The following is a 16,993-nucleotide window of genomic DNA, read 5'->3' as shown; positions in this document are numbered from 1 at the left end:
TGAGCTGGCCTTGTAGGGTCCCCCCGGGCAAGTCACTGCCCCCTCTGTAAGCTGGGGGATGAGGCCATGGTCCCAGGGAGCCTGGGAGGCGAGGAGGGTGGGGACACCACCCAGCCATGCCTCTCCCCCGCTTGTCTTTTGCAGACAGAGGAGGACTATATTCCCTACCCGAGCGTCCATGAGGTACCTGGCTGGACCCCGAAGCCACCCTTCCCCAGTCCAGGGAGGCCTTTGTGAAGGGCGTCTGGACACCAGGTCCTCCCTCCCAGGGGCCTGGCTGCAGGCTCTGCTGGGCTGCTCAGTGAACAGGCCCGAGACGTTGGGGGAAGGGCTCCGTAGGCTTCTGAGCCAGACGTTTCACCTCCTGGGTCAAAGCCATGTGTCCCCCTCTCCTACCTGCCCCCAACTCCCATCCTTTGAGTCTGGGACAGAGGGCTCGGTGCTGTGGGGTCGGGGAGGGAAAGGGCTGGAGCAGGTACCCAGAGAGAGTGGATGTGCACCCTGGAGTCCACCCAGCTCTGGCCGGTCCGTAGTATTCCTTTGCCATGACAGAAGGGGCCCAAGTCTGAGCTGGGGGGTGTCCTGAGGCCCCCATCAAGGTGTTGTGTGGGTGGCTCTCAGCTGAGTCCCTCTTCAGGTCCTGGGGCGAGAAGGGCCCTTCCCTCTCATCCTGCTGCCCCAGTTTGGGGGCTATTGGATCGAGGGCACCAACCATGAAATCACCAGCATCCCCGAGACAGAGCCACTGCAGTCACCCACCACCAAGGTGAAGCTGGAGTGTAACCCCACAGCCCGCGTCTACCGGAAGCACTTTCTCGGCAAGGTGGGTGTCCAGCTGGTATTGGGGTTTGGCTGGGGTTGTCACAGTCCAGCCTCATGGGAGGATGGGCCCAGGAAGAGCGCCCTCGTGATGGGGCTGGGCGACAGTCCCAGAGTCCTGAGTCTCAGGGAGCATGTGTGTGGGGTTGTTCATCCATTCCACAAACATCTATTGCAAAAGGAGGTGGGACGACATGGCGGTTAACAGGAGAGATACCAGGGGGTGGGCCCCGGCTCTGCCACCTGCTGCACAGGCACGGGGCTAGCTGCTTAGCTTCCGTGTGCCTCAGAGTCTGTCTGTAAAAACGGGGATAATGACACCCACCTCACGAGGCTGTTGTGAGGTTTCAACAGACCATGCTTATAAGGTGGTTTGAGTGGCATCTGGAACAAAGTAAGCGCTCCTCAGGTGAGCAAATAATGAGCTCCAGCTGTGTGCTGTGTGCTGCTCTCACCTTGCAGAAGGCAGCAAACAAAACAGGCTCAGCCCGCCCTTGAGCAGCTTGGGGTGGGGCTGGGAGGACAGTGTCACGTGATGGCTGGGCCTGGATTGACCACAGCTGCAGAGCAGGGACCCTGCCAGCAAGAGCTTGTCAGAGTGTCACTCACGGTGTTCTTGAGAGTTGCTGGGTGGAGCCATGGGGACCGGAGGGGTGGTCCCCTGCGCGGGCCTCCTGCGAGTCGGGCTCCACAGCGGTGCTGCTGCATGCGGGTCACAGAACGGTAGAGCACACCCCAGGTGTGGAGCCTCCTGGCCCAGGCTCTTCCCCCTGTTGATGGTGTCATCTTGGGCAAGTTATTTAGCCTTCTGGAGTCTGTTTCCTTGTCTATAAAAACAGGGATAATAAAAGTACATTTAAAACATATAGAGCCGGGTGTGATGGCACACACCTGTAAATCCAGCCCCTTGGGAGGCCGAGGCAGGAGGACTGTAAGTTTGAGGCCAGCTTGGGGAACTTAGTAAGATCCTGTCTCAAAATAAAAAGGGCTGGGGAGGTAGCTCTGTGGTAGAGCTGCCCTGGGGTTCACTCCTCGGTGCTGCCAGAGAAGGCAGATAGAACCGTGTGTGTCGCATACTAAATAAGCAATTAGCCACAGCTGTTATTACCTCTTCCTCATCCCTCTGTGAGGTCAAGATCATCCTGTTTTTACAGAAGAGGAAATTGAAACTCAGAGAGGTGAAGTGACTTGGTCAAGGTTGCAGTTAGTGAGCCCAGAGTTGCAGCCGCCCTGGCTGACCTGCCGCACTGTTGAGGATCGGGCTCCTAGCCGTGTGTGTGTGTGTGTGTGTGTGTGTGTGTGTGTGTGTGTGTGTGTGTGTGTGTCCTTCTCTTCACCCTCCACCCCGGGAGGAGGGGGTGGCCCTTTGGGGGGACTGAGAAGCTGCATGACCTCAGCCTGGGCCCAGGACACCGGCCTGACCCTGGTGCTAACTGTGTGGGTTGGAGGAGGGTCCACCCAGCAGGCAGGGCTCAGGAGCCATCGCCTGGGACAAATGCAGAGCGCAGAGGGATTTGTCTTCAGCTGAGCCCTGTGGGTGGAGAGAACTGCACCCTAGGTGGCCTCGGCCAGAGGTGGCCTCCGCCACAGGCTCTTGGCTGGGTCTGGCAGAGGCGGGATCCAGGGAAGAGCAGACGTTGGCACTCGGGAGAGGTTGCCAAAGCAGTGAGGAGCCGCAGATGGTGGTGCCGGGCCTTGAGCACAGCAGGACTTGAAGAGGTACGGGTGGCAGTCAGAGGCACAGAGACTGGGGTTAGGTCAGCAGGACAGGGCACGGGGCTCCAGGGCTCTGCCCTGGCAGAGAGGCAGGGCTATTTCCAGACTCCAGATGGGGTGCCCCGGGAAGCAGCCAGGTGTGCGGGCACTGAGCCTGTTCTGTGTGAGGAAGGAGGTGAGGGAGACTGTGGGCATGGCTGTCCTGGCCCTGAGTCCATCCTTCACTGTGTCCCTTGGGCTCCTCTGGGCTTGGGAGGCAGGTGTCCAAAGAAACTCCCCAGCCACTGGCCTTGCTGCAGGTGCCTGCCACTCCTCAGGGGACAGGGCAAGGCAGTGCTGGGGGGACTCCCTGCCCCTGTCCACTCATTTGCCCCTGAACTGCAGATCTGTGGGGCCAATCCCCTGCCCCCCTTTCCCCACCGGGCTGCTGAACACCAGGGTTCATGTAGAAACAGGATTCACTTCCAGGTTGATGCCCGGGTGGGTGTGGCTGGGCTGCCGGCTCCACCCAGGGCTGGGACTGGCAGGGAGCCGGGAGCCAGGCTGGGCTGGCAGCTTGCCACACTCTTGGTTTCCGACTTCTCCACCTGGAGCCGTCAGCCAGCTCCCTTCTGTGTCACCCGAAGCCGCCACCCCTCATGCCCTCTGGGGTGTCTTTCCCTGCCGATCCCTCTTTTCAGGAGGCAGGAGGGTGGGACCCACCTGGTCAGCTGCCATGTGTGTTGTGAGATGGTCCACTTCCTGTTTCCCATGGGTCCTGGCCGGGGCCACAGAGCCACAGAGCCGCAGGTTGGGCAGTCAGCTAGTTGGCCGGAACCCAGGGCCGTGCTAATGCTGGTTGGCTTTTTCTTACTGAGCACCTATTGTGTGCATCCCCAAGAAAGGTGAGGGCCGGTGACAGGCATGCATGGGCAGTGTGGCCCGACTTTGGTGCGGAGCCAGAGAGCCAAAGTCACTCACTACAGACGCTCCGAACACTGTGTCTTTGCCAGGTGGCATCGCTTTCAGTCCCTGCCACCTGATCCAGGTAGGTGGCGTCACTCCCACTTTATATATTAGGAAGGTGAGGCACAGAGGTGAGGTGACCCAGCCAGTGACAGATCTGTCTGAAGCGGAGCCGGCTACTGGCCACAACACTTGCCGATTGGTGAGGGACCCCTCTGGGGGCAAGTTGGCTTCTGATTTCCAGAAGCTTCCAGCTCAGCCTCGCCCACTCCCCCCTTCCCCTGCCATAGGAGCACTTCAACTACTACTCACTGGACACTGCCCTCGGCCACCTGGTCTTCTCACTCAAGTATGATGTCATTGGGGATCAAGAGCACCTGCGGCTGCTGCTCAGGTGAGGACAGTGTGAGGGGCCCCAAGACAGCAAGGAAGATGGGGGTCTATAAGAGCCCATCTCATTTTATCCACTCTTCTAATTGAGGCCCAGAGAAGGGCAGGATTTGCTGGAGGTCACACAGCAAGTGAGTGCCCCAGCCAGGCCTGGTGCCATCATTGCCTGTGGTCCTCCCTGAAGTCTGTCCTCTCTGGCCTTGGTGTGGAGGCTGGAGGGCTCCCTGCACTGCCCAGCCCTTCACCGTGGGCTTTCTCCTCCCAGGACCAAGTGCCGGACATACCACGATGTCATCCCCATCTCCTGCCTCACCGAGTTCCCTAACGTGGTCCAGATGGCAAAGGTAAGGCCTCTGCTCCCAGGCCTCCCGTGTCTGGCCCCTGCCCCGGGGGGGACACAGGGCTGGGCGGCGGCTGGGCCCCAGCACTCCCTCGGCTTCTGCTTCGAGTGCCACAGCCCCCCTGCACTCCTGCTTCCCATCTGCTCCCGCGGGGTCTTCGTGCTGCCTGTGGCCCCTCCCCGGCTGCTTTTGGCAGTCTTCGCAGCACGCTCAGATATCGGGGGACCCCAGTTTCCAAGTCCAGTTCTGAATAGCCATGAGCCTGGTCCTGCTTCAGCCTCAGTTGTTCCCAGAACACCCTTCCCTCTCCCTTTTGCTGCTGTCCTCCCAGAGCTGGCCAGAGAGGCCAGGAGGCCCTCTCCCTCCTGCCTGGCCACACCTCACGCCCCTCCCTGTTGCCTCCTACAGCTGGTGTGTGAAGACGTCAATGTGGATCGATTCTACCCTGTGCTCTACCCCAAGGTATGACCGGACCTGGGCCCTGATCACTGAGGGTGGGTGCCCCGGAGCTGAGCATTTATTGGGGACCTGCTGTGTGCTGGCCATTTCCCTCAAGTCCCCTCATTTGATCCTCGTGTCTTCTCTGCAAAGTCCACAGTTTGCAGAACAGAAAGCACAGAGAGCTCTGGGTCTTACCTAAGGATGCACAGCAGATACGGAAGGCCTCATTTGAATCGAGGGTTGCCTTCGAGGCAGGTCTCACTCATGTTGGGAAACTCTCAGTGCTGTCTGGGGACCCTCCTAAGGGCAGCTGGTCTCCAGACTACCACTGGCCTTGACTTCTGACCCCAGAGGGGTCATGGTCACCTGTGGAGATGCTGCTGTGCAAGCAGCTGCTCTCCCGCTGGGCCTGCTAGTTCCAGGTGCTGTGGCCATGTGGGGATAGGGACAGAGGCTTCTGTTTGCAGCCAGGTCCTGGATCCTGACTGGATCCCGGAGCACACTTGCAGGCTGCTGGCTGGAGACACATTGCCAAAGCTCTCTGAAGCCCAGGGCAGCCTGAGGGTCCCTGTGGGCTTGCTGAGACTGTTACATATGGTGCCAGGTGTGGCGCTGGACACGTGCTGCTCAGAGAAGGGTAACTTGTAAGTGCAGTCCAGTCACCACGGTCCCCCCCCCGTGCCCTGCAGGCTTCCAGGCTCATCGTCACCTTTGATGAGCATGTCATCAGCAATAACTTCAAGTTCGGAGTCATTTATCAGAAGCTCGGGCAGGTGTGTGCCTCCCATCTGCCCCCACCCCCTGCCCTCCGTCTGGCACCTCAGACCTGCCAGGGGACTGTCCCCCACTGGGAGTGAGTGGGGCTGGGGGCGGGGCAGCTCAGACCCAGCTCGGTGACCATGGCCCTGTGGTTGGTTCCCAGACCTCAGAGGAAGAACTCTTCAGTACCAACGAGGAGAGCCCAGCCTTCGTGGAGTTCCTGGAGTTCCTGGGTCAGAAGGTCAAACTGCAGGACTTCAAGGGGTGAGTGCTGGGGTGGACTCGCGCAGCTGAGCCGACGCAGGCATCTGGGCAGGGAGGGAGCCCCCGGCCTGGCCCCACGGAGGCCTGGCCGGGGCTGAGACTGAGCCGTGGCCTGGGGGGCCCGGGGGCAGGTTCCGAGGAGGCCTGGACGTGACCCATGGGCAGACGGGGACCGAGTCTGTGTACTGCAACTTCCGCAACAAGGAGATCATGTTTCACGTGTCCACCAAGCTGCCCTACACAGAAGGGGACGCCCAGCAGGTAGCCTGGCACCCAGCCATCTGCCTCTCACTGTCCACCTGTGCCCCCACCCACCTCTGTTCAGCATCTACCACACCAGGCTTGGTGCTGGGCCCTGGGATACAGGCACGGAAATCATCCAGTTCCTCCAAACAGAGGGCCCTGGGAAACCTTCACTTCATTCTGTGAAGTGGGGATAGTAATGGCGCGACCTCGTGGGTGAGAGTGGAGGAGGGACACATAGGGATAGGTTCTGATACATAGCAAGAGCCAAAAAGGTAAGCTAGGATTTTTGTGAGAAGTGAGGGGCATTATGGGGTCAGGTGGTGGCACTGAGGTCTGGCCGATCCGGGGGTAAGGAAGAGCTTTCAAGACAGGCTGCAAAGGAGCTGGCAGGAGTTCGGAATGCTTCAGACCAGCTTCTGCAAAGTCCTGGAGTCCAGGAGGCGCAGGCACCATGTGTCACCTTGACCCGAGCTGCCTTAGGCCGTCTGCCTTACCCCACTTCCCCAGCCCAGGGTGCTAAAGGGGTACTTGAGAAAAATGGAAATACACTTTCCCCTGTTCTTGGTGGCTTTTTCTTTTCTTCTCTTTTCATAAGACCATCTGTTCTTTTGAGCAACATGAATATACGTGGAGTAGAACTTGTTTATTTAATGGAGGGTCACATTTGGGGGCATTTAGATAGGAGAAGATTTGAGAGGAAGGGCCTGGAAACCAGGATTTGGATCCAGGTCTCTGAGCTCATTGTAGGTCCTTGCAAATCACTTCTCTCTTGGTCTTGATTTTCTCACCTGCCACAGGTTTCCAAGAGAACTAAAATAATTCAAAGACAAGTGTTCAACACTTATTTTTGAGCGGGGGGGGGGGGCAAGCAAATCCTAAGATGTGCTCTCTACCTACCCCAAACCCTCCCCCACCCCTTTGGTCACCTCCACCCCCCAGGGGCAGGCTGTAAGTCCTGTGGCCCTGTGCTCAGTTGCAGCGGAAGAGACACATCGGGAACGACATCGTCGCTGTGGTCTTCCAGGATGAGAACACGCCCTTTGTGCCCGACATGATCGCATCCAACTTCTTGCATGCCTATGTGGTGGTGCAGGCTGAGGGAGGGGGCCCTGATGGCCCGCTCTATAAGGTGGGTGGTCTCAGAGCTCTCCAGGGGCACTAGCAAGGGCCCTGCCACAGCTCAGCCCCCCAGCACACCTGTCTCGGTCCTTCCCACTGTAGGCAGGGGCCAGGGAGGACCCCCCACACCCTTCACTCCTCAGAGAGACTCCTCCCTCCCCCACCTCCTGCCTGCTGCCAAGCACTCTGCCTCCTTTAGCCTCCTCCCAATGATCTGAGGTCCCCTGGCCAGCCCCACCCCTCAAATTCAGGGCAAAGGATGGAGGAGCTGAAATGCCAAGAGGATTCTCCACTCAGCGATCAGAGCCTCCTGCACCCAGGGGCAGGAGGGGAAGGGAATGAGGGACTTCTGGCTGGTGTGGGGTGGAACAGGCCGCCCAATCCACAAGGACAACTGCCCCTTCTCTTTCAGGTCTCGGTCACGGCAAGGGATGATGTGCCCTTCTTTGGGCCCCCCCTTCCGGACCCTGCGGTGTTTAGGAAGGTGAGAGAGACTGCCCCAGCCCTGTGGTGTGCAGAGCAGGACTAAAGGGGAGGGTCTTGGGAGGCTCAGGTTCTGCCTCATGAGGTTCTGAAGCCGGGGCAGCTGGGGCACCCTAACCCTGCACCTGGGATCTGGCTTTTCTCTTGATCTTGATAAGGTCATGGAGTAAATGATATGACTGCCATTTTCATAGCAGACCTTGGCCTTTCCTCAGTCTTATTCTTTCTGAAAGTTCAATCTTTCCTCTAAAATATTTGGGAAGAGGGCACATGTCTCTGTGACCTTTCAGAAGCCACACTGCAGACCTTGGCTTCATCCCCAGGTTACCCCAGGCCCTAAAATCTGTGGAGGTTGCTCTCCCGAGGAGGTGGATGACCCTTAGTGCCTGGGCTGGGGGCTGAGCCAAGGAGATGCCCTTCTAGGAGTGCCCAGGGTGACCCAGGCCAGGCACAGCGCAGGAGCTCCAGCCCCTGCCTCACAGGGCTCAGCAGGCCCTTCCCGTTCATTTACCACCCCACCCCCTTCCCCATCTCCTCGGCACTGGGGGCTCCCAGGGGCCTGAGTTCCAGGAATTTTTGCTGACGAAGCTGATCAATGCTGAATACGCGTGCTACAAGGCCGAGAAGTTTGCCAAACTGGAGGTGAGGATGGGCTTTGGGGGCCGAGCCCCTTCTTCCCTTTCCTAGTCTAGAATCTCAGCCGGCTCCAGGGAGGGAAAAGGCTCCTTCAGACCCTGGCCCTGGGGGCTACCTGGGTGGGAGGAAGCAGGAGGGCCCAGTCCGGGGCCCCAGGTGGGCTGGGACGGGAGGGTCCTGGGGGCTGCCTGACCTGTGGAGGGAAGGAGGGAGCCAGCGCAGCTCCGGGGTCCAGGACCCCCCCCCCCCCGCACCCCCCTCACTCTGAGAAGGTGGCGGGCGCTCGGGAGGGGACCAGGATTGGAACTGCGGGAGGACGGGCGGGTCACCGGGCTCTCCCGATGCTGGCCCGCAGGAGCGGACGCGCGCCGCCCTGCTAGAGACGCTCTACGAGGAGCTGCACATCCACAGCCAGTCCATGATGGGCCTGGGCGGCGACGAGGACAAGATGGAGAACGGCGGCGGCGGGGGCGGCTTCTTCGAGTCTTTCAAGGTGGAGGGTCCGGATGGCCCCAGCGGGAGCCGGCGCGGGGCGGGACTGGGGCGGGGTCGGGGCGGGGCGAGGGCCGGCGTGGGGCGTGGCTAGAAGAGCTAGCAGGGCGTGGGCGGGGCTAGAGGCGGGCTCCTCGTGGGGGCGGGGCCGGTGCCTACCGTCCGGGGGAGCTGGGAGGTACCTGGGCCTTGGGTGGTACCAGGCTGGGGGAAGAGGGTAAGCGGGGACAGTGACTAGGGGAGGAGGTAGTGGCCGGAGGTGAGGCTGAGGCTTGGGGGCAGAGTACCTCTGGGAAGTCAGCTGAAGGTCGAAGTCCCTGGGGTGGCAGTGTGGTGCTGCTGTGTCCTGGGCTGTGGCTGCCAGGGTCTGCCTGCAGAGAAGAGACCTCTGTCTTGACCCAGAGGAAGAAATAGAGGTCCTAGGAGGGGTTCGTAAGCCTGTAACTGTTGAAGAGGGACCTGACCCGTGGGACCTACGGTGGCTACCCCTGGTTGGGTTCAGTGTTGAGAGAACAGGTTCCCAGGGGTCAGACCCAGCTCTGCCCCTTACCAGCGCAGGCATTTTCTGAGCCTCAGCTTCTGTCTCCGTGGACTTGGGTAATGGGAAACCACCTCAGACCACTGAAGCTACTTGTAAGGCAGTCAGGTTGGCACAATATAAGTTATAAAGCAAAATGCAAGACTGCTCCTCTGCCTCAGCATGAGTGTCCAAGTGAGAAGCAGAGGAGGTTCTCTCACCCCTGGAGGGGCTTGGGCAGCAGGGACTAGGCAGTGGCCTCTTTGCTACCATCTGCTCCACCCACAGAGGACTGTCTCTCCTCTGGGTGCCCAGCCAGGTAGTTGAGCTGTACCCGTACCCTAGGGCAGGCCACCAGGCTGTGGGTTTGTACACAGGGATAGCCCAGTGACCCAGAAGGAGCCGCCCTGCCTCTGCCCACTCTGGAGTGGTTTCTTTGAGAAGGATTCCAGTGGTCTCACATCGGGAAGATGCCAGACCTAGATTAGGTCAGGGAGTTTCTCAGAGTCCACAGTCAAGGGCATAGGATTTGGCAGATGGGTTCTAGCTCACCTCTTCCTACCTCATCACCTGTAAAGTGGGCATGAGGATCAACACCCTGTGGGGGCACTGAGCAGCAGGGTCAATGTAAAGCATCTGGTCCCCCAGGGAGCACTCAGTGTAGACTGTCTGGAATAAACGAGAAGGGAGGGAGGAAGGAAGGAGAAAGGAGATCTCAGAGACACCCCCCCCCAAAAAAAAAAGGGCAAGAAACAGGTTTCTGGAGGGTTCTGTGCACATTTCATTATGACTCAACATTTCTCCTGTTCCTACAACTGCCTGAGACCCAGCACACAGCAGCCTGTGCAGCTCAGAGAGGTAGTGTGACATGCCCAAGGCTGCCCAGCAAGCTGGTGACAGAGCCAGGCCCAAACTTATGCACTATGCGTACCTGCCTCTTGGGTGGCATATAAAGACACCTAGAACTCACAAGGAGATGGGATGGGACTTCCTAGGTCACCAGGGAGGTATCAATAGGGAAGGACTAGATGCCTGGGCTTCCCCTATGCCTCCTCCACACCCACTCTCGCCTTCGTAGCGGGTCATCCGGAGCCGGAGCCAGTCCATGGATGCCATGGGGCTAAGCAACAAGAAGCCCAACACCGTGTCCACCAGCCACAGTGGGAGCTTTGCACCCAACAACCCTGATCTGGCCAAGGCTGCTGGAATAGTGAGTGTCCCCACCCTCCCCTGCCCCTCCCAGGGCCCTCAGTGCCCCTGAAGTCTGGCCCACCTCGCTCCCTGGCCTTGCTGTCCACATGCCCACCCTGGGCTCTGGACTTGGTCTGACCACTGCTTTCCACGGGGGGCAAGTGCTCCTGCCAGGACCTGGGTGCTAAGAGCCTGCAGCCCCTTCCCCAGCTCTTTGGCCCTTTATTTAGGTGTGACTTTCTGCAGGTCAGCTCCTGGGCAGTCTCTGTGTCCCATCCTTATTGAGTACCTACTGTCTGTGTGTGCTGGGAACTGGGCTGCTGTGTGGGCACCTACTGTTCAGCCTGGGTTTCTGGGAGCACCTACTGTGTGTCAGGCTGTGGGCACCCACTGTGTGTCAGGACCTGCGTTGCTGTGTAGACATGCACTCTGTGAGCACCCATGTGGGCCTGGTCCTGAGTTTGTGTGGCCAGCCCTGGGCTGGTGTGTGAGCACCTACTGTGTGTCAGGACCTGGGCTGTTGTGTGAGCATATGATGTGTACAGAGCCTGGGAAATCAGTGAACACCTACTGTGTGTCAGGAAGCCGGCTGCTATGTGGGCATTTCCTCTGTGGCACCTCCTACTGTGTGTCTGCAGCAGCCTGGGCCTCTGTGGCTGTGGCTACCTAATGTGTGTCAGGAACTGGACTTCTGTGTGGACGCCTTCTGAGCGAGCCCCTCCCTGACTGTCTGCCAGACCCTGTGAGAGCTGGCCCCTCACTCCGGGGAGTGCCGTGGGCAGGAGAAACTTGTCTGCGTGGGGGCCTAGCTGCTTTGCGCCACCTCCTGGCCTCCCGGGACACTGCACTCACTGCTCTCACCTCTCCACACTCCATCCATCCATCCACCCCTCCTCCTGTTAACCCTCCCATCCATCTACCTATCCATCCATCCACCCACCCACCTGTCTACATACCTACCCACCCATCCACCTGTCTGCATACCCACCCACCCATCCACCTATCTATTCACCCACCCACCCATCCACCACTCCTCTACCCACCTGTCTACATATCTGTCCACGCACCCATTCACCCACCCACCAGTCCACTCCTCTGCCTACCTATCCGTCCACCCACTCCTTTGCCCATTCATCTACCCACATGCCCACATATCCACCTGCCCACCCACCTGTCTGTTCACCCACCATCCCTCCGTCAGCCACCACCTGCCCCTGTCTTCTGCATGCCAAGCCCTGTGCTCAGTGCTTCGAGGCTGTTGTGTGGCAGGGCCCACCCACACCTGCCCTGTGGGCTGATCTAGCTGGGGAGCTAGGTAAGGCCTCTGCTGCCAAGAGTCACCAAGCTCACCACTGTCATCCGAGGAAGTGGCCCAGCCTCCCCCAACCCAGGTTCTCCAGCCACTCCCTTCCTCCCTACTGGAGTGGCCCAGCCTCCTGTGGGTGGCCTCCGAGGGACCCCGGGGACAGGGACAGGCCAGCGGCACCCACCATGGCAGTAACCAGACCCATTTCTGTTTTTGTTTTTGCACAACTCTCTTCTCTTTATGTTACTTCCTCTCCCTCCACTTTCTTGTCTCTGTTTTTCTCCCGTCTCCCCTCTTTCCTGTTCCCTCGGCCTCCCTCGGCCTCCCTGCCTCCCCGCCTCTTCCTTCTCTTGCCCGTCGTTTGCTCCTCTCCCCTCCCTTGCCCACTCCTCACGCCCTCCCTCTCCCCTCACCCCTGCCTTCTCCCATCGGTCTCTGCCCCTCGCTCCCTGGGCCATCTCTGTCCTGCTGCTGTGCCCCCTCCCCTGGGCCCCATCTCTTTCTGTCTCCTCCGCCTCGTGCCTCCCTGTCTCCGCGTCTCCCACCTCGGTCTCCCCTTTGCTCTCTGTCCCCTCCCTCGCCGTCTCTGCCCCGCCCTCTGCTGCTTGCCAGTCATTGCTTATTCCTGGGAAAAGCGCGAGTAGATTCGGACGCCGGGGCAGTGCCATAGGCATAGGAACCGTGGAGGAGGTTGTCGCCCGCGGGCCGCGGCTCTGGAGGCTGCCTGCACGCGCTGTCCACTGCTCACTCTCGGGACGGAGGCCATATTGGGGACGTTGCCCCCTTACCCCGGGAGAGGCCCAAGGGCGTGCGGGACGGGATGCCAGCAGCGCTGAGGGCACTCAACACCTCTCTGGGGGCTGGCACCTGGGCCAGAGCCAGGGGCCCTTTCCAGGGGCTCCTGGCTCTGCCCAGTCCCTGCCGGGGTCTGGTGCCCAGGCCCCCCTGCCAGATGCACGTCCCCCAATATCGCTGGTTCTGCATGGAGTGCCGCTCCTCCCCCGCCCTGACCCGCTCCACCACCTGCTGCCCTGGGGGGTCCCTCCCTCCGCGCCTCAGGGACACCTCCTGCCTGCCCCGTGGTGGGTGCAGATGGGGTCTTTCAGCTGCTGGGCCAGAGCCTCTCTGGGGGGCAGGGGTTGCTACCTCACAGTCACCACCTGTCCCCGAGCTGTAGGTCCCATGAAGCCCAGGGAGCAGGACGGTGGCCATTCTGATGACTTGGTCTCCTCCCCTCCCCGCCCAGCATGGCTGCCCCAGCCCCTCAGGGCCCTGCCCTTCTCCTGGACCAAGATCCCTGCTGTGTGGACGCAGAGAGGCCCTGGCCCTCTCTGGGCCTGTTTTCCTGTCTGAACTAGGGGCTGCCTCCGAACGCACGTCTTCTCTCCTTTTTTGCTCATTACCTCTGCTTCAGGGGGGGGGGTGGGCGGCAGGGCCCAGGGGGAAGCGGGGGGCCCTGGGGCCCCCAGGGCAGGTGGGCACTGAGTTGGGGCCTCTCCCCACAGTCACTCATTGTCCCTGGGAAGAGCCCCACAAGGAAGAAGTCGGGCCCGTTTGGCTCCCGCCGCAGCAGCGCCATCGGGATCGAGAACATCCAGGAGGTGCAGGAGAAGAGGTGGGTGGCGCGGCAGGAGCGCCCTGTCCCCTGAGCTGCTCTGACCCCTGCCCAGTGGCAAACAGGGGCCACGGGAAGTGCCTCCGTGACCTGGGCAGCATACCGGCTCCCTGGGGGCCCGCGCCCTGCAGATCAGGAGGCTGTGGGTCAGAGGGTCAAGGGGCTCACCCAGGTCACAGGGCCAGCCCAGGGCAGCTGGGATTGAGCCCTGTCTGGGACCAGCACCTGGGTTTTCCACTGCTGCCTAGGTGGAGAGGGCCGGTGCTGGTCTGGGCAGGCACGGGCGTGTGGGGCCTCCTGCATGCCTGTGGGCCGTGTAGGCCTGGAGCAGAGCTGCCCCAGGACAGCAGAGAATCTGCTGGTATGAGCCTGTTTCCACTATCCCGGGGCTGTGTGACCTAGGGCAAGTCACTGTACTTCTCTGAACTTCATGATTCTAATCTGAAAAACTGGGATAAGAAAACAGCCAATAGCAGGGGGCTGCTGTGAGGGTTCCATGCTGTGACTATGAAGCAGGGGTTAGGGGCACCAAGAGCATTCCAAGAATGGAGCCAACACTGTCCTCACTGCCACCAACGTTCAGAATGCTATAAAGCCCGGGTCCCTTTCCGTCTCTCAGGCCCAGTTTCCCTATCTGTCACGGGGACCATTATGCTCCCTCCCATGTAGAGGAGAACTTGGGAGAAGTCCCGTTGTGTGGCGCTGCACGGTGCCCTCCCCGTCGCTGGCCACGGTGTCCGCGGGATGACGTGGCCCTGGAAGGCGGGTGGGCGAAGGCAGGAGGCGCTCCGCCCCCGCTCACCGCCTGGGCCTCGTTCTACCCCAATGCCAGGCCTGGCGCTGAACCCCCCCGCTGCCCCCGTGTGCCCCGCAGGGAGAGCCCTCCGGCTGGCCAGAAGACCCCGGACAGCGGGCACGTCTCCCAGGAGCCCAAGTCGGAGAACTCGTCCACCCAGAGCTCCCCGGAGATGCCCACCACCAAGAACAGGTTGGGCTCTGGCCGCCAAGCCGGGGCTTGGGGGTGGCCCTTTCACATCCTGGGCCTTGGGCTGCCCAGGAGCCCCGACACTGCCACGAGGCATCAGGGAGGCCCGGGCACCCTCTGACACACCCACTGAGCACCCTGTGCACGGGGCCAGCCCCCACCTCGGCAAGGTACTGGAACAAGCCGTTCCTGACAGCCCAGTCAGGGGGTGTGCCCTCCATCATGGCTGGGGTCGGAGTGTTCTCCGTGGCTCTCCAGGGGAGACCTCTCCCAGGGGTGGCATCTGAATTGAGAGCGGAGCGAGGAGTCTGCCTGGCTAGGTCTGGCCTGCCTGACAGAGAGCAGAGGGTCTCCAGCGAGGAGCCCAGCAAGTGCAAAGGCCCTGAGGCATGCTGGATACCTGCAAGGAAGGGTAGTATGCAGCTGGAGCCAAGCAAGTGAGGGGCTGTGCTGGGTGACAGGAAAGAGGGCAGAGGGCTAAGCCTGAATGAGAGCTTTGAATCTGATCTGAGAGGAATAGGAGCCTTTAGAAGATTCTCGTGAGAGAGCCCCGTCCATGGTGCTGTCTGGAGAAGGGGCTGGCGGGACAGGCCCAGGAGCAGGGAGGCCAGAGGGGGCTGCTCTCTCCATGTGCACAGCTGAGTCCCTCTGGGCTGGGTTCTGCTGGCTCAAGAGCAGTGGCAGGAGCCAGACCAGGCGAGCCGGCCAGAGGCTGGTGTCTGGGAGTCAGATTCCCTGGGGTCTGAGCCAAGGAGTGAGACTGCAGGCCGGGGACCCAGGGCAACAGGCAGCGAGGGTCGGGGAGCAGGCCGTGGTGCCTGGGCCAGGTCGCTGTCCCCCAGCCACACGCCCCCCCACGGCCTCTCCTCATCTGGAGATGGGTCCAGCTGAGGGAGCTTGGGTCACCGTGCTGGTCCACGCCTGCCCTGTGAGCATGCTGTGTGTGGCCGTGTGACAGTTAAGCACTACTGCCATCGAACACCAAGTCCAGGCGTGGGGCTGTCCGGGGACACTGGTGAGCCAGGAGACTGACGTGGAGCAGGGGGGACCTGGTCAGCTCCATGCACCAGGAAGGACAGTTGGGGGCTGCACTGGGAGCCCGGGGCCCAGGAGCTCTCTCGGAGGCCACTGAGGCACTTGGCCGCTCCAGGCGGGGCCTCCCTGTGCCGCAGTGACCGTGCCCGGCCTGCTCCGGGGGTGTGGCTAACGGGGGCTTCTGTGCCAGGGCGGAGACCGCAGCCCAGAGAGCAGACGCTCTGAAGGACTTCTCCCGCTCCTCGTCCAGCGCCAGCAGCTTCGCCAGCGTGGTGGAGGAGACGGAGGGCGGGGACGGGGAGGACACGGGCCTGGTGAGACCCTGGGGCTGGGTGCTCTGCCGCCATGGGAGGGGACAGGAGGGGGACCCTGGAGATGCTCAGGGCCGAGAGGTGATCAGGGGACCTAGCTCAGCAGGGCAGGGCTGGCCGCCCAGTGCCGCCCGGGAGCCCCGCCTGCGCGGTCGGTGGCCTGGCCTCCTGCCCCTCTCTTTCACCACCTCACACCTTCCAGGCTGCTCTGCAGCCCCCACACGTGCCGGGCAGGCCACTGCCAGCCGGTGCCCTGCCACTTCTCCCTGGAGCCCTCTTCCCTCGAGGCCCTGCTGACTCGGGCCGTCCCCGCCTGGGCGGCCTCCTCCCAGCACCCTGTTCCCTCCCAGGGCCCCGGCCTCACAGCCCCCGGGCTGCCCCCCTTCTCCAGCCCCCCGTTAGCGGCCCCCTGTGCCTTGCTGGCCCTGCTCCAGGGGCTGCGGGGAGCCAGGCAGTCCGGGGTCCCCTGTGGGGTCCCGTGGGCCTGGCGTGCCTCCTGGACCCCAGGACCGGCTGCTTCCTGCTTCGTGCCGTGGCCTGGTGGAGAAGTCCGAGCGTGGAGAGGGTGGCCCAGGCCTGGCCGGTGGCTCCGCGGGGGCCGACATTGCTGCCCCTGCCCCAGTTCCCTGTCCCTCTTGCCCATGGGGCTGACCTTCCTCCCCTTGTCCCCAGGACAGCGTCTCGTCCTCAGGGACACCCCACAAGCGGGACTCGTTCCTCTACAGCACGTGGCTGGAGGACAGCGTCAGTACGACCAGCGGGGGCAGCTCCCCAGGTACCGGCCGGGCAGCCCCCCGGGCAGGGCCACTTGGGTGGGGGTGGGGAACAGAGGGTGGGTGCGTTCCCCCGCCCCAGGTGGCGGGCATGTGACTATCCCGACACGGATTGGAGGCTGGTAGCTTCCTGGATCAGCCTCCAAGGACAGTGGGGGTGGATTAGGGGTGGGGGTCCCTCAGGGAGGGACTTGGCGGTGTTGGGCAGCACCGGTGCCGACCGCCCACCCATGCCCCGTCTCCCTGGTGCCTCCCCGCGGCCAGTGAGGTGGCTCCCTCCTGCCCCCCTCCCCAGGCCCCTCACGGTCACCCCACCCAGACGCCGGCAAGTCGGGGGACCCTGCGTGTCCCGAGATCAAGATCCAGCTGGAAACGTCTGAGCAGCACCTGCCGCAGCTGGTATGAGGCCCACCCTGGGGGACATCCCGCCGGGAGGGGACTAGTTGGGGTGGGGTTCTCAGGGGACCCAGAGGCCAGGAGGGCTTGGGCCCAGGAGCCTGGGCACAGCCAGTGACTCTGCTTCCTGTGTCTCCTGCCCCCGGCTCCGTCTGTGCTGCCACCTCTCTCCACGGCCACCGCGTGTGCAGGGCTGTTAGCCGCCCGCCCGCC

At 61.9% G+C, this 16,993-nt stretch overlaps 1 protein-coding gene across 13 annotated transcripts in view; it reads left to right on the top strand.

Moving 5' to 3' along the window:
* Rap1gap (RAP1 GTPase activating protein) overlaps window positions 1-16,993 on the top strand; it is a 56,477-nt gene extending 39,484 nt beyond the window's left edge. For 4 of the 13 annotated variants that reach the window (XR_013427566.1, XR_013427565.1, XR_013427563.1 and 1 more), the window contains 16 exons: window positions 145-183; window positions 638-823; window positions 3,771-3,874; window positions 4,136-4,214; window positions 4,620-4,673; window positions 5,342-5,425; window positions 5,575-5,675; window positions 5,807-5,936; window positions 6,895-7,050; window positions 7,453-7,524; window positions 8,079-8,165; window positions 8,515-8,652; window positions 10,247-10,378; window positions 12,278-13,038; window positions 13,171-13,280; window positions 14,113-14,238. Coding sequence is in view for 9 of the 13 variants with exons in the window: in XM_078025528.1 (XP_077881654.1) it covers window positions 145-183; window positions 638-823; window positions 3,771-3,874; window positions 4,136-4,214; window positions 4,620-4,673; window positions 5,342-5,425; window positions 5,575-5,675; window positions 5,807-5,936; window positions 6,895-7,050; window positions 7,453-7,524; window positions 8,079-8,165; window positions 8,515-8,652; window positions 10,247-10,378; window positions 12,278-12,355; window positions 13,171-13,280; window positions 14,113-14,268; window positions 15,491-15,614; window positions 16,284-16,386; window positions 16,649-16,764 (2,049 nt within the window). In the remaining 4 variants the exon portion in view is untranslated. Of the gene's footprint in view, window positions 1-144; window positions 184-637; window positions 824-3,770; window positions 3,875-4,135; window positions 4,215-4,619; window positions 4,674-5,341; window positions 5,426-5,574; window positions 5,676-5,806; window positions 5,937-6,894; window positions 7,051-7,452; window positions 7,525-8,078; window positions 8,166-8,514; window positions 8,653-10,246; window positions 10,379-12,277; window positions 13,039-13,170; window positions 13,281-14,112; window positions 14,269-15,490; window positions 15,615-16,283; window positions 16,387-16,648; window positions 16,784-16,971 lie in introns of those variants that run through there. The other 9 variants (XM_078025531.1, XM_078025535.1, XM_078025534.1 and 6 more) reach the window with 7 other exon arrangements.

Source organism: Ictidomys tridecemlineatus, chromosome 11, assembly GCF_052094955.1.
Source record: "Ictidomys tridecemlineatus isolate mIctTri1 chromosome 11, mIctTri1.hap1, whole genome shotgun sequence".
Taxonomy (NCBI): Eukaryota; Metazoa; Chordata; class Mammalia; order Rodentia; family Sciuridae; genus Ictidomys; species Ictidomys tridecemlineatus.
The sequence above is the reverse complement of the archived record's forward strand: the minus strand, read 5'-3'. Positions and strand labels throughout refer to the sequence as shown.